Source organism: Telmatherina bonti (genome assembly GCF_933228915.1).
Source record: "Telmatherina bonti genome assembly, chromosome: 11".
Taxonomy (NCBI): domain Eukaryota; kingdom Metazoa; phylum Chordata; class Actinopteri; order Atheriniformes; family Telmatherinidae; genus Telmatherina; species Telmatherina bonti.
Window position 1 is genome coordinate 20528179 of NC_136629.1, and position 16234 is coordinate 20544412.

The window sequence follows — 16234 nt, forward strand, 5'->3', positions numbered from 1 at the left end:
ACTTTTTTTTTCTAAAAACCTCTACCATCAGTTAAGTCTTTTTAATAAAGGTCACTGCACTTATATGACTCAACAAAGAAGATATTTGATGGGGCTAGCTGTTCTTTTCTACTGTATATTCTGGCCACCCTACACAGTTGGCACATTAATGCATTCTCTGTGGGGTTGTCCAGAGGTTCATTTGAATTGCAGTAAGGTAGTAAACACTGAATTGCAGTTAACAGATAATAACTTTCATGGACCATTCATTGCTTCTTATGGGCCTATTAGACAGTTCAGGATTCCCAATTATGCAGAAATTATTCAAATTATGGCATATGGGCAGCTCAGAAATTAATAGTTTAAGGGTGGCTACCTTCCCATGAGACACTGGTTGGACACCTTGTTAGATACTATAAATCTGAAACTATCTTCAGCTAGACTTAACCAAGCTGTCTTTTAATATTCAAACCCACCTGAAAGGAACTGGAGTTAAGATAAGTCTTAATTCTATTTGACTAAATCTGTCAACATGCTGATGCCCTGTTTTCTTTTCTTTCTCTCTTCTAGAATTTAAACATTTTCTTGTTAGCTCATTACCTTAGCTGATTTAAATAATATCTAAGTCTGTAGATCTGATATGTTTGTTGGGTTCCACGGAAAACTTAATGTTGTTCATAATCAACAAACTGATCTAGAAAGCTGGTTCTGTGCTTGGAGTAACTCTGAAGCCGCTGGAGCTGATTGTCCAAAGATGAATGCTGCACAAGCTGATGAAGATGATGGAGGATTCTTCACACCCTCTCCACAACACAGTGAAGAAACAACAAAGTGTGTTCAGTGACAAGCTTCTTCAGGTCCGATGTAAGACTGAAAGATGCAGAAGATCATTCCTGCCAGCACCCATCAGTCTCTGGAACAAGACCTCCTCAAGTTAATTATATACTACAATATTGAATTTCCCTTTGGGGATTAATGAAGTATTTTTCATTTTCATTTTCATTTTCATTTTAATAATTAATAATAATAATAATAATAATAATAATAACAATACTACTACTACTACTACTACTACTACTACTACTACTAATAATAATAATAACAATACTACTGCTACTACTAATGATGATAATAATAATAATAATAATAATAATAATAATAATAACAATACTACTACTACTACTAATGATGATGATAATAATAATAATAATAATAATAATAACAATACTACTACTACTACTACTAATGATGATGATGATGATGATGATGATGATGATAATAATAATAATAATAATAATAATAATAATAATAATAATATGATACGCTGGAGCTATAAACTTCATTTCCCAGAGTGCACCGCGGTGAAGCTGCTGGTCTCTCATTGGTCCAGCTCTCCAAGCAGCGGAGGCAGACATGAGAGCTGCGGAGCAGAAATGTAGCGCGCAGACGGAGGAGCCTCCACCACACAGTGCAGTGCGGCTCAGGAAGAAGCTCTGCTCCGCTAAAGCTGAATCCTGCTCCGGCTGTATGAAGGGCTCCGTCCATGCGGAGGCTAGCGCTCATTCTGCTGCCCTGTGCTGTCGCTGTCCTGGTGCACTTGTGGTTGGTACAACGTCCCTCCTCCAGCCTGCCGGACAACAACACACACTCGGGTACTTTTTAGCCACAACCCCGGGCTTTACCTTTTTAAGATTTTTGCAACTTTTTACATCTGAGCCGCTGTTTAACTTTGCCTTCATCGTTGCTTGTTAGATTGTATGCGAACAGGTAGATAGCGGCTGTACTTTGTGTTCGCGCGACGTGGTGTGTGTTTTTATGCTTTTTCAGCAGGGAAATTGTGAATGCAATAGTTCAGTACTGCTGGGCGTTGCTGGGATAGTCTTAACGCCTGCAAGCAGACCGAAGGGAGAGGAGCATCTGCCTTGTCTTCACTGACTGGACAGAAAGAATCAGATATTAGACTCTTTTATATATAGTCAAGTGTTTTTCTCTGAACTAGTTTCCAATGGATCATCACTCATTACCCACGGCTGTATGTGTGTGTGTATTAGATGCATATACTTTAGCCAGCTTTTGAGGCATGAGTACATGAATGAATACAGTGAGTGCTTGCAAACTAAATATGTGAGTGAGCTGCTGCCGGGGTCTGGAATAATTACAAGAAATCAAGCAAACTCTTTTCTTGCTGCTACCTTCATTGTCATTATTTTACTTCTTGCCATCCTTTCGTTGACAAACAGGACACTATTTGTGGAAATAATATATGACATCCTGCTGTCTGTGTGTTGTTTTTTTTTGTTGCTAATTCCAATGCAGATGAGCCATTGCCTTTCTATGAACTTTTGGTGGGAGTGCTGTCTGCAAGACACCACTATGAACTGCGACAAGCAATAAGAGAGACCTGGCTGGGATACATAAGAGATCACCCCCACTTCAAGAACAGGTTTGTCAGGCGAAGCTTCAACTTTATCCTTTTTTTGTTTGTTTGTTTTGACCTGGCAGGTCACATTCATAAACTGAAAAAAAGCCTCTAGCAGGCAGCAAATAATGGACTGTTATGTTCAACCTTTTTACTTTACTATTGTACAATATTGTTCTCGCCTTTATTCTTCTATGTCCATTTCCTTCTCATTCACCGATCTGAGCATAGATAAGGTGTGATGGCCTTTGAGCAACCCCCCGTAACCATAGCAACAGAGGGTGGATAGATGGACAAGCTTTAGAAATCTTGTAGCTGTATATTGCACACAAAAACATAGATAAATGCAGTTGTGTTTGGGCTTGTTTGCAGAGTGGGAGTGAAGTTTATTGTGGGTGAACATGGGTGTTCCATTCCAGAGGAGGACAGAGAGGATCCTTACTCCTGCTTCCTCCTGAACATCAGTGAACCAGGTAAGAAAGACTAAAGAAACACAGTAATGAGTTGCATCATCTGCAGCTGTAATGCAGGGAAACGCTCTTTGCTTGTGTATGCAGCTGTTAGGAGTGAAAGCCGTGCAGCAGCAGAGTAGAAAGAATGAATAGAATTAATGTTCAGAAGAAAAGTAAAACACCTTCTATTCATGTTCACCCACAGCTCAAGGACTACTTTTTTTCTTTTTCTTTCTGTATCCAAGGCAGAAATGTCTGATAGTCAGCATAGCTGCTGCAAGAGTACCTAGAAACTGCCTACCTACACATGAAAAATGGGGCTGTGACAGCCACCGATGCTCTGTATGTGAAATAATTGAACAAACTCATTGTCACATTGAATGTCCTCAGTAATTATGTCTCTAACCTTCATGGAGTCAGTCCAGCTCAGCCGTGTCACTACTTTTCCCTGTCAGTTCTGGGTTTGCAGCCATCATGAAAACATAATTACTGTTCATCAGAATAGACTTTTTTTTTTTCTTTTTTTTCCCAGACAACGGCCTTTAAGGTCATAGCAGCATTTTATTTTTTCCGCTCTCTGCCATGTTAATGGGCGTGAGCGTTGACGTGATTTGCTTCTGAATCTGAGGCAGGCGAGCAGCTTTTGGTGGGAGATGCTCAGTATAATTGAAAAAGAAAGAGACAGTGACTGCTTTGAAACGCAGTTGGATACCAGGCTTTGGATTCAGGTCAAAGCACACTTTAAGTGGCCTATTAATTGTTGCTAAAATGCATTTGTTTGTGTGGCATTAATCTCAGAGGTTTGTTTTCTGGAACTAGAATAAGGTGAATGCTAATTAACATGTCAGATTTGGTTTTTTAGTAGGAAATGTTTATGCTTTGCAATGAGGAGAACCAGTCAAGGTTTATGATATTCAAAGTTGTAAAATCTGGCTTTTTTTTTTTTTTTTTGTCATGTGAGTTTTCTAATGTTACCTGTTTATTGGGTGTGTTCACACCATAGACCGTATATGAAAGATGGACAAAGCCTCCGGCGGGTAAAAGTGAAGCCTATATGGAAGTCCATAAAAATGCAGTTCACCCCTTATCCACGAGGGGCTGCAAAACAGAGCAAATCCCCATAAACCCCATGTTTAAAAAGACCAGCTTCACAGCAGAAATAAACATGTTTACAGCCTGGTTCAAAAATCCATTTTCGGTTTAATAGGTCAGGTTTACCTTCATGACAACTGTGGGGGGAGTGAATTTTTTTCTAACTCGCCTGTTTAAAAGTAATTTAATCTTGAAATCTCGCATATTTAGGCGCGTGTCCTTTTGATTGACAGGTACCTGGTCTCCCGCTTTAAGTCAGAAGAACGCAGAACAACCACAGTTTTTAGCCGGTTAACAACGTGACAGAGCTTTAGCCCGCTTACCTCCGTTAGCTGGTTAGCTCCTATTATCTCCGGGTTAGCTCTTAGCTACAGAAAGTTCGGCGTTTGCTCGGTGTCATCCACATCCACCATGACGCTCACAGCCCCCCTCTCAGCTCCACCTCTTTGCCCATATTTGTATTTTCCGGGCAAGACAACACGCATGCCCCTGCCAAGATGGCGATGGTAGGAATCGCCCACCGAGCTTAAATTCAGCTCTTCAGAAACCTATGGGTGACGTCACGGAGGCTCCGTCCATCTTTCTATATACAGTCTTTTGTTCACACTAGAGCTGGGCAATTAATAAAACATTTATCAAAATCAACATTTAATACCGACAATTGATGTAGTCTTGCTTATATTAATTATATAAATTGTTTACATATTTCAGACAAATTAAAAATTCTAAAGAAATTTTAAATTACCATAAACTGTGTGTTTTCTTTTTATTATCAAAAAATTATCTTCTACTATAAAAATATTTGCAACAAAAAATTAGGTTATGAAGAAATCTTTGCTTATTAATCACAATTGAAGTAACCTGTTAATTTAATCATGTTACTGAGTTGAGGTGTGTTTTACATCTGCGTCTGCCATTAGCTGTACATGTAAACAGTATTGAAGCTGTTTGACTTTAGATGCCCGTTGAACTTGATAAATAAAACAGAGAAGTCTAGAGTTTATGGAGCTGATGCATGAGAGAAGTAACTACATGACTTTGACTAGAGTGTAAGTGTGCCAGTTGGCCTTTCTGCTTTGTGGTGGACTGTTTTCTTATCTTGGGTCGGTTAAATAAATTAATCATTGATGTGAGATTGTGTCTTTGTGTCACAATTTACTGTTCAAACTGCCGACAAAGAGGAGATGATGATTGGTGGTCAAGGGTTTATCAGTCAGTTTGGTGGGTGGTTGAAACCTCTGATAATTATTATGAAATCACCACATTTGGAGGATGTTCATTTGGCTTTTTTGTTTTGTCAAAGAATAAATGCATATTAAAAAGAATATGTAATAGTTTAACATTCTGCATCTGTAAAACATAAATTTAAAAATGTAATAAAAAAAGTACATTTTCGTGATTTGTTTTTCAGGTCAAGTTGAGGAATCACTTTGCAAATTACATTTTCTAAATGTCTATCTGTACTAGACTAAATATGCAAATCGGTCTGAAATTAGATCCCTTGCAAAGCTGAATGAGCTGGTGCACCTGGCTAATTGACAGGAAATGTGCTGAACAATAGAGATATGAGGAGAAACAATATAAAGGTTTATAAAAATAACTGTAAGACCTGAAGAAAAGTCCCAGTCAGTTTTCTGAATTCTGGTGCAAGTAGCAACAAAATGGGAGGATTTATATGAAGAGAAAACCACATGTAGACCAAGGAGCAAGTCAGAGCATCAGGACAGGAAATGTAAAGTATGTGTTCAATATGGCTGGATGATATGGCAAAAAATCCTATCTTGTTTTAGTATAATTTTCTATATTTATTTATTTCAATATTTATCACTATACAGCATGTTTAATTGTGGATTAGATAAAGCTATGTCTCTTTGGGCATATTAGATATTAGAAGTTAGGAAATTAGAAGTTCCAGCAACATTACAGCAACAATAAAGGATATAGATAAGAAGTGAAAAGCAAACACAATATACACAGCACAATTATTACATTGTGCAATGTAGTGTTTAATGTAAAGTGATGTTACATAAATTCTGACCTGAAACCTCTGAGCTTCTGACTCAATTTAATAGCACAGTGACATTTATTATGCATATTCCAGGAGCCATCATTGACCTGCTCCATCACTTTTTTTTTTTTTTTTTTTTTTCTGGCCCACTGCATCACGAGATAGCCGTGTTTTACATTATAACAACATGTCACATGTCAGCAACTGAATGGACACCATGGTTGATGGTGGTAGACAAAGAAACTCAAAAAGACCTCATCAGATGAAGGGAAGAAACATATGAGAAAATATGGAAGAATGAGAGTCTACAGGCTAAAAAGAGCTCAGAGTAAAGAGGAAATCAAATGGATACAAGTTCAGCCTTCCTTAATGAGTGCTATAATTATACCATAATCACAATCATTATTACCTACGTGGCATTACATAAAACAATAGTGATTATAACAATGTTCAGTATACAGTCAATAGTTCTAAATCCATATTTTTCCCTAATTCATATGAGAAAAGTGGCCAAAAACATTATGTATGTTTTCGTCAAAAGCAAAACGTTCAGCTATTACATAAAATAATTTTCTGTTGTGTCATATGTGGTCTGGTTTTTTCTTACTTAATTATTTTCGCCAGGGGTTGTAGAATGAGCTGTGTACGCCAGTATGATTTCTGTTAGGGTTGTGTATCTGTAAAATATGATGCAGTATGCATATGGAAAGATGAGATGGGACAGCATTCAGGAACAATTAACTATTGAATGAAACGGTTTGGATGCGAATTGTTTTGTTTGAGGATGGTGAAGTGGATACATAGATTTTAATTTTCCACTGTGAATGAGAACAAATCCTCTTTTGTGACCAACATGAAAGGACATTTAATAAAAGTTGTTTATTCAATAAAATTCTAAATAATCAGGGCATTGTGTCAGCTTGTCAAAAAAGGACATGGCTCTTTGAGTTTTAAGACTGTTGTGGAAAACTTAATTCAAGAGGTGTGCTCGCAGTCAGACCAGATAAGTACTGAGTGAATTTGCTCACTTGGCTGTTGTTGCTTTCACCACTTCAGCTCCGTTGGCTGAGGAGACACAGTTGATTGTGATACTTAAAAACAACACAGTAATGACGCCCTGAGCCATATGTGCTACTCTTCTATCAAGCATGCATGACGAGTAATTGCAGTCTATCTCTAGCAAATGCATGCTTTGTTAGTTTGCTGCGTTCCAACAGTGTTCTCCAAATAGTTCAATATCACAGAAAGACACACAAAAAAGCTGTTTTAACCATGTTATTACTGAAGCACTCAACAACAACTGCAAACATCTGCCTTGTAAGTTATTATAAATCTAAATGATAGCAGCAGTGGTGAGCCTGGAGAAGAAGCAGAAAAACAGTGAATGCTGATGGAAGTCTTCCATCTGTAAACAGCAGATGTATTTTAACATAAGAGAAAGTTTTAAAATATTGGCATATTAGAAAGCCTGGTATTCTGTTTTTATCAGTGAAAGACAGAGCCAATGCAAACTTCATGTTAGCTTTAAATTAATCAGTATGTTGATATTTGATGATGGCTGAAATTGATTATGCATTTGATATAGTTGAAGACTGTAGAATCAGTTGGGTCTCTCTGGCACTGTACTAAAGTGGCTCAAAACGTACTTTGAGAACAAACTACTTTGTGCCAATAGGTAAGTTTATATACAAGCAGACAGGAAGTACATGCAGAGTTCCCCAAAAATTTCCTCCAGGGACATCTTCAAGTTAACAATTCAACTTTATTTGTATAGCGCCACTTCACAACAATGTTGTCACCGGGCACTTTACATACACGAATCAACATAGACATAATTTCGAGCCAATTCACACACTGGCATGGTTTTAAAAAAAAAAAAAAAAAATTTTTAAATTTTGACTGCATAGCTATGCAGATGACATGCGGATTTATATTACGGTGTTCCCAGGAAACCAAAGCCCTGTACAGGCCCTGTAAAGCCCTGGTAATGCATTGAGATTCATGACTGGATGTGCCTTAACGTTTTGAGTTTAAAATAAAAAATCCAACCACTGCAGCTCATTCATAACTCTGCTGTTTGAGTCCTCACTAAGACCAAGAAAGTAGACATCAGTACGGCTCTGAGGTCTTTACACTGGCCGTTTGTCGGTCAGAGGATAGACTTGCTGGTCTGTTGATCTCTGAATGGTTTTGGACCAAAGTACAGCAGTGATCTTTTGTCTTTATTCTGTTGGGAGCATAACACATATCCTCACACACTGTTGAATTCCTGCAACTCAGTTGTTCTGTGAAACCAGTGGTTTTTGTAAGCCTCTGCTTTTTCTTTGTGCTGTCTTGCTTCCTAATTGGCTTTATTTTAGACTGAACACTGGAACGTTTGTAGAACGCATCAGAAGTAAAAGAAAAAAAGGCTGCTTCTCTTTAAAAGCCTTGATCTTTTCATTGATCTCCTGGGTAATAAACTGCTCTTTTGTAATTAAGAAACCACGGTCACGAGCAGAAGCTCACTTTGAAGACGGCAGTCCTGAGAAGCAGTTCCTCAAAGTGCTGATGGTGTAACTTTATCTGATTGTGCATCCTCCTCCAGAGTCTCCATCACTGGCAGAAAAAAAGACAGTCAGCATGTGGGAATTGTAATAAATTTCAAATGTGCTTATTCTGCCGTCTCCATGTCCCAGTGACAGGGCAGGGTGCAGAAATGGAGATTGTAACTGTATCTGACCCCTTGGAGCTCACTCCTGCGGACGTGAACGCCATCGCTCTGGATTTCAAGGTCCTCCACCCAGTGGTCATCACCAGGCTTGGGATGTTTTCCAGCAGGACTGGGCCTGAGCTTCAGAGCAATGTGACAGTGAAGCTTCTCCAGCTGGACCAGGAGGTGAGAGAGCCTGTGAGCATGCTTTCTGTATGCCTGGTGGAAACGTTGTCTCATCTCCGACTGTTAATGACTTGACAGTATAATGAAGTGTTTTGTGTAGGTCACACTAAATTCTCATTGTTTGTGAAGTCTTCGTGGAGCCAAGCCTGTTATGCTTTTTGCAGGAGGCTGTTGTTACTGCTCGCTTCAGTTCCATCAGCACAGGGACTTTAGCCAACTGGGTTTGGTACAAACCAGTGGAGCAGTTCATTTTGCCCAAGGTCAGTTTTTTATATATTTATATATAAATATTTTTTCTTTGAACATATTTTCAGGACTGCCATGTTAATAGGAATACATGGTGTTGAAGCAATAAATATTTGGTGTATTAAATGTATTATTTTTAGATAGTTTGATTGTTTTTGCATTATATTGGATCACAGTGATTATGGCTAGGTTTGTCATGTGAGCAGTGACGCCTACTGTGATGCACATAGGGGTGGAGAGAGGGAACAGTTCACTGTATATTTAGTCGAGGGCGACCTTTTAGTTGATCTCGGTGATTTATTATTTTTTCTTTGTTTTGGATTAAGTTGGAGCACTTTGTGCTGACTTATTGTTTTTTGTGATCTCAGTGGATTGTTGGTGCAAAAAGAAAAAAAGAAAGACCCAACTTCTGCCTCTCTATTATGATTTTTTTTTTTTTTTTTACAAAGTCACTACACTTGGATTGTAAACAGAGGCCTTCCAGCAGGCTCTAAATTGTTTGAAATGTTTTGTTTTTTCATAAATGCCTCTTGAATTAAATATTCATTTTTGCTTGTTTTTAAATGAACTGAGCATCTTTTTAAAACTCTAAGCTCAACACAGCCCGCTATAAACAAAATAATCTGTTTAGAGTTTATTCTTTCTTTGAAGGTCTGATAATTAGCTCCAGTTTACGGTTTATGTGTCTGGATATGAAATTCTTAATGCAGTTTATTGGTCTATATAGTATAGTTTCAAACCAAGTTATAAAGCAATGTTTGCTGCTCTCAGTGGTGCAATGTTTTAAGCTTATTACACCTGGTATACTGTTTAGCAGAAAAACGCCTGCAGGGTATTTTAAAGGTTTGCAGAAAAATTGCTGGAACATCCTTAAATGACCTCAACAACCTGTATACGGTCAGATCTTTGGGTGGGGAAAAAAACAGCACAATCTATTGCAGATAAACCACAGGGCATGGGGTTTGTGTTGATCCCCTCGGGGTACAGATATCTGTTGCCACAATGAAGAAATCAGTTGAGAAGGCAATTCATTTCTGCTGATTAGCTTTATGAATAACATCTGAGTGTTATCTCTGTGTTGATTTATTGTTTCGTGTTTATGATTCACAACTGGCTGTGAACCGAATTTCCTCTTCATGGATAATAACGATCCCTCTGACTAAGCTTATCTCCGATGGCCATGTCTACTCTGTTTCATCTGTAAACATGCAGCAGTGATGTTGCTGGAATTAAACTAAACCACTGGTGGTCAGCTGAGATTTAGGTTATCTTGTACATATCCAGTACAGTTAATAATTTAGAAATACTCAAAAATGCAGGTTTTAAACTGTGAAAAGTGAATTAATGATGACATGATTGTTTTTTTTTCTAAACAGTGTTGGGCATCATGAATAATGTGTTTTGTGTGTGTGTGTGTGTGTGTGTGTGTGTGTGTGTGTGTGTGTGTGTGTGTTTTGTGTGTGTGTGTGTGTGTGTGTGTTGTCCAGGGTTTTGAGGGGACATTGGTTTGGGAAACTCTAGACGCTGCTGCACTAACTACAATCAACTCCTCCTCCGTGAAGCTCAATGACGGAGGAGGTGTCTTGAAGTTCTCCTCTGTATGTCTTCACACGCGCCACCACAAATAAGCGTTGGAAGAAAATAATCACAGGTTTTAAAAATTTTTCCTGTTCTCTACAATCTTACAGATTGCAGAGGGGACATTGCCTCACAGAAGTGCTGTTGGATTTCCTGGACTGGCTGGAGGCTTTACATTCACTATATACGGTTGGTACAGCAGCAGCATTTATTCAGAGCTTTTTATGAGAACTATTGGATCAGAATCACTCTGTGAGCAAGCTGTTATAAAAGAGGTCCCTATGTAAAACCTCAAAAAGACATTGTTCACTCTGCCAGGTTATGAGATTAGTCCTTTTTCACCTCAGGACACTTACATATGCCAGATGGGCAATAGCATTGCATCCCTCTGCCTGAATTATAATTTTACCTGCTTTTGTTCGCATCTGGGACTGAGAATACATTTCTAACCATTTTATGGAAAATAAAATGAATTAATTACTTAATATCTGTGAAAATAGAATTTAATTATCCTTTTCATAAAATGTTAAAACTTTATTGTTCTTTTGCCAGCCAGTAATTAGCTATTATCTCTCAAAAAATACCTTCATTTATTTAAAATCTTGCTGAAATAAAAAGTTTTTTTTTCTTTCTGCTTTTCCTCCACTTCTTATTACCACCATTCTCATAGTCCTATTATAATCTGTTTGTCAGATGGTGAAGGTCTGTCGGGGCTCCTGCAGGGCCGTCCAGCCAGGATGGAGCACCATGCCTCCAGGCTGAGGCAGGAGGATGCTACTTTGCAAGAGGAAAGCCTCAGGCATGGCGACATAGTGTTCGTAGACGTGGTAGACACCTACAGGAACGTGCCTTCCAAACTGCTTCAGTTCTATAAATGGTATGCCAAGTCCTAACAACTCGATTCTGTCTCCAAATTGCCTGAGCCCTCTGAGGAATCAGTAGCCTGAAATGGAATTGTGTTGTTGCCTCCGAACGTCTCTCTGTTAGAATTACGATTGCAGTCGCTCAGTTGGAGAAAAAGTACACTTGTGTCATCAGATAGCAAAATGCACAGAGTAGGCTTAGCTTTCATTTGACAAGTGTTTTCTTTGCAGACCTCCTGGCCTCCTTTGTCTGTGGTATTTGAAAGTAAATCCACTCAGGGTTATTGCAAACAATCAGGAGTGCTTTAATTAAGGCTGCAAATTCCCTCCCTGACAGGTCTGTGGGAAACGCCGACTTTAATCTGCTGCTCAAGACGGATGATGATTGTTACATTGATGTGGACTCGGTATTAATGAAAATTGACCACAAGGGTCTCAAGCGCAGCAATTTCTGGTGGGGCAAGTAAGTGAAGTTTGGTGTCTGATCCTGTTGACAGTCATTGTGTTTTTCACCTCTGCTTGTGTTTGCATCTTAACTTCACTGTTAGCTTGAATAAGCAAGGATCCACGGCATGATCATAATGACGGAGTGACAGGAAGACTGGATTTGATGATGATGATGATGTGTCTGTCGTCCTGACCTAGTTTCAGGCAGAGCTGGGCCGTAGATCGCATTGGGAAGTGGCAAGAGCTGGAATATGCGAGTCCAGCCTACCCAGCATTTGCCTGCGGTTCTGGCTACGTGGTCTCCCGCAACCTGGTCCAGTGGCTCGCTAGTAATGCAGAGAAACTAAAGGCTTACCAGGTAGGCTACTGAGCTTTAAGTAGCAGTGAGTCTGTGTTTATGATGATGATGAAGAAGTGAGCAGTCTATCCTGGGTGTGTCACTACAGGGAGAGGATGTGAGCATGGGGATATGGATGGCAGCTATTGGACCACAGAAATATCAGGTGAGGGGGGCTTATTTTTTTCTTGGTTTATTGGCATAACTCTAATACAGTTGTGAAGTACAGCGTAGATACTATTCAACACAGTGTGTTTTGTTAGGGACAGAATGATGAAGTCCGACACATTCCAGCACTGTCCTCCATGTTTTCACGGTAAACCAACCATTTTCAGCATTCAGCTGATAAAAGGTCACTGTCTGACATTAACAGAGGGAAAAAATAGTTGAATGAATCGTGTTTACAAATTATTTGTCTCTCAGAAGTACACAGCTGTTGTACATTTCTCCAGAATATAAATATCTGTGCAGTATGAAGAAATAAATGTGTCAAACCTAAAACTTGATATAACATTAAATTATTTATGCATGACCAATTGCCTACTCTGCCTAAAATCCTGCTGATGGTGAGATTACAAGTAATAAGAATTAGATATCTACTTTGATTTCAGTTAATAATCACTGATAATAATCTCTACATTTTACATACAATAGCTTAGAAATAGAAGTTGCTGGTGATAATAAAAAATGTGGGCAGAAATATCTAATTTCACTTTTCTTAACAATGAATCACATAGTCATGCGCTTTAATTTTATGACAACAAAGCAATATGTGGGGCTAAAAGTTACTGCTTTCCCTTTTTTTTAGTAAATTACTCATAAATATACTATCCCATGAAAAGCACACAACCCCGTTGCAATTCACATTTTTACTTATTAGGAAATAATAATAATGATTTAGTCTTTAGGAGATTTAAAAATTGCGGTGAATGCAGCCCAGGTGAACAGTAACACATGATGTTGTACTGTGTCATTTTTAATTAGACAAAAAATAAAGATAAAATCCATAAGCAGTGTGTGACAAACACACACACTGCTTCCATATGAATTAAGAGGGTAAGTAGCAGCCAAGCGCTAGAAATCAAGCACACTGTTAACTGATCACAGGCAACTGTGAGCATCTTTTTATAAAAGCATACATTTTTGCACTTTGCTGATTGGGAGCAAAAGAATCTGTTCGAGATGCAGTTGATGCTGCCCAGTAGTCTGGGGAAAATATTCGCTCTGCAGTAAGGGAGATCATTCACAAAGGGATAATATTCTAGACAGCCACCAGTGTTCCCAGAAGGGAACATCCCTGGATGTTTTCTCCAAACTCTGGTCATACTATGTTAAGAGAGACTGCTTAAAAAAAACATGAGAACTACATCTGAGTTAGTAAGTCATTCGCAAACAATTTAGTCCATTAATCTAAAGTCAACAATATTCGCAAGCTGAAACCTGCAATGAAGTTGTCAATATTCCCAGGAGTAAACATCCCAGCAAGATCAGAAACACAGTCAAATATCCCAGGAGCTACTACTCAGACTGCCAGTCAGCATGTTAAGTAACTGCACGATCAGAGAACAGACTGAACAAGTATGGTCTGTTTGGAAGAGTTGTCTAAGGAAAGCTTTTGTCTCTGAAAACAACATGGTGGCACAGCTTCGGTTAGCAAAATGTTTGTAAACAAAAGACAGGACTGCTGTGGACAGAGCCTTTTGGATAGATTAGACCAAAGTAGAGACGTCTGAAGACCCCATGCAAAGTCCACGTTGGAGGAGGATCAATGATTTGGGTTTGTTTTACAGAACAAAACCTGGACATATTGCAGTCATTGAATAGACCATAAACTGTTTATTAAAGTATTTTAGAGTCGAACTTGGACAGCTAAAACTAGGCCAAAAGTGGGTCCTGCCATGAGACAATGTCCCAAACACACTACCAGAATAATCAGCAGAACAACCCAAAACGAAGATAAATGTTGAAGTTCTTCAGTTAAAATCCACATCTCAACCTGAATAAAAAATTTTTTTTACTGGACCTCAAAATCCTGCAAACTAAACCTGAACTGAAGCAACAAACACAAAATAAATTGTTGCTGCGAAATGTGAATCTACCAGCTGTAAAGTCCTGAGCTGTGCTCTGCTTCTGCATCTTGACTTTTGTTTTCTTTGACTTAGCTTTAGTTTTTGGGTTTTTTTTTTTTTAAAACGTCAGCCTGTACATGTCAGCACCATCTTTCCCCTCTCGTTGTCAGGACCCTGGCTGGCTGTGTGAGAAGGAGTGCTATCTTGACATGCTGTCGTCTCCACAACACACAGCAGAGGAGCTGCGCGTACTCTGGGATAGGAAGAGGATCTGTGGAGACCCCTGCGGTTGTACCTGGAACCACTGAGGGTGGTTCAGAACAGCACTGTGGAAAAAAACCATGTTAAATACTGGTTGTTCAGTTTCTGTGATTTTATTTATTTTTTTCTTTAAAAATGCCAAACTGAGGCCATTACTAGTTACATGACGTAAACTTGAAACGTGAAACTTTCCGTTTTAAAATGACCTTAAAACTTTGCAGGTTCTTGATATTAATGAAATATTGAACCATAAATCATTCACATCTGCGGTAAGACATCTAGTGTTAGCATCATATCAGCATCAGTGTTTTAGCAATGTAACCGTCAGGGATAAATGAGAATCATGTACAGTTGTTGCTGTAAGACTTGACTACTTTGTAATACTCTAATTACTTGTTGAAAAGAAATGGGTTATAAGCAGATATTTGATGGGATTTTAAAGAGTATTCTACATTGCTATTTTTTGTAAATTATTGTCTAAAGCTTGTCACCCTCTTCACTATTTGTAGATTTCTGACAACAAACACGCTTTGTACTGTAACTGTAATTGTGCAAATGGTGACGTGGCCTTACTGTATTTGTTGGGCGTCTTTCTGTATGGATGTTAACACTTGTGATATCAGCCCAGACTTTTAAAACTCAACAGAGAAACTGTAAAACGGACGCTTAACACAGTTTTACGAAGCACTTCTCAGAAGTAATAAAGAACACTTGAAAGAGATGAAGAAAGGTGTTGGGGTTCATTTTGAGGAGGATGTGGACTGTTGCTGCTGGTGATTTTGTGTTGAGTCTGCAGTCTCGTTTTAGCTTCTCAAACACCACCAAAGAAAAACAGTCAGCAAACAGACTTTTACTTAAAAAGGAATATGAAATTATGTTGTGTTTTTTCCTGAGACAGCAAGCTGGAATCTTTTTTTTTTTTTTTTTAGAAGAAGAAACATGGTGTGTTCAAGGACCAAACTGATCCTATCTGTGAAGTAAATATATTTAGTGAAGTGATGGACTAGAATGGATCGTGCGGCTGTGTGGTTTTGTAAATGATGCTGAATATTTTATTACTGGAAGACAAATCAGGTCGTTAGTTTTGTTTGGGCTTGTTCTGCCCGCCTTAAATCCTGCTCCTGCAATTAACCTGACTTTGGAGCAGACATCTCTCTTCCTGTGACCTCCGCATCCCCACCTCTCCTCTCTCAGCAGCTCATTCTGTCAGCTCCTCTCTTTCAGTCAGCTGCATCATGACAAAGTCACATCTGCATCTGTTCCACTCACCCACGTAGATAAACGCCATTTTTTAGCCCATCAGACTCACTGATTTAGCATGAAGCCTTTCTGTATAAACCAATAGAAGTGTGGAAATGATACAGAGATTAAACAAAAACTCATTTCTTCTTGCTTTCTATATGAGTGCCTCTTGAGTTTATGAAATTATTGAATTTGCCTAAACTTTGATGAGCGTTGTGGATGTATTGCCACAGTCTTGACACGCTCCAAATCCTCTAAATCCTTTATTCTAGTCCTCTATTTCACACACCAACACAAGTTAATCAAATCAACTTAACCTACCTCTGCTGTAATAATTCCACCATGTTTATTTACCATTTGTTT

At 38.6% G+C, this 16234-nt stretch overlaps 1 protein-coding gene across 1 annotated transcript; it reads left to right on the plus strand.

The window, feature by feature from the left end:
- Positions 1 to 1522: 1522 nt before the first annotated feature.
- b3galnt2 (beta-1,3-N-acetylgalactosaminyltransferase 2) lies at positions 1523 to 14676 on the plus strand (the record flags this gene model as incomplete). Its single annotated transcript, XM_079248557.1, has 12 exons — positions 1523 to 1631; positions 2296 to 2422; positions 2771 to 2871; positions 8629 to 8828; positions 8993 to 9088; positions 10562 to 10672; positions 10763 to 10841; positions 11346 to 11529; positions 11853 to 11978; positions 12161 to 12320; positions 12409 to 12465; positions 14539 to 14676. The coding sequence occupies 12 exons, from the start codon at positions 1523 to 1525 to the stop codon at positions 14674 to 14676; spliced, it is 1488 nt and encodes a 495-aa protein (XP_079104683.1).
- Positions 14677 to 16234: the final 1558 nt, after the last annotated feature.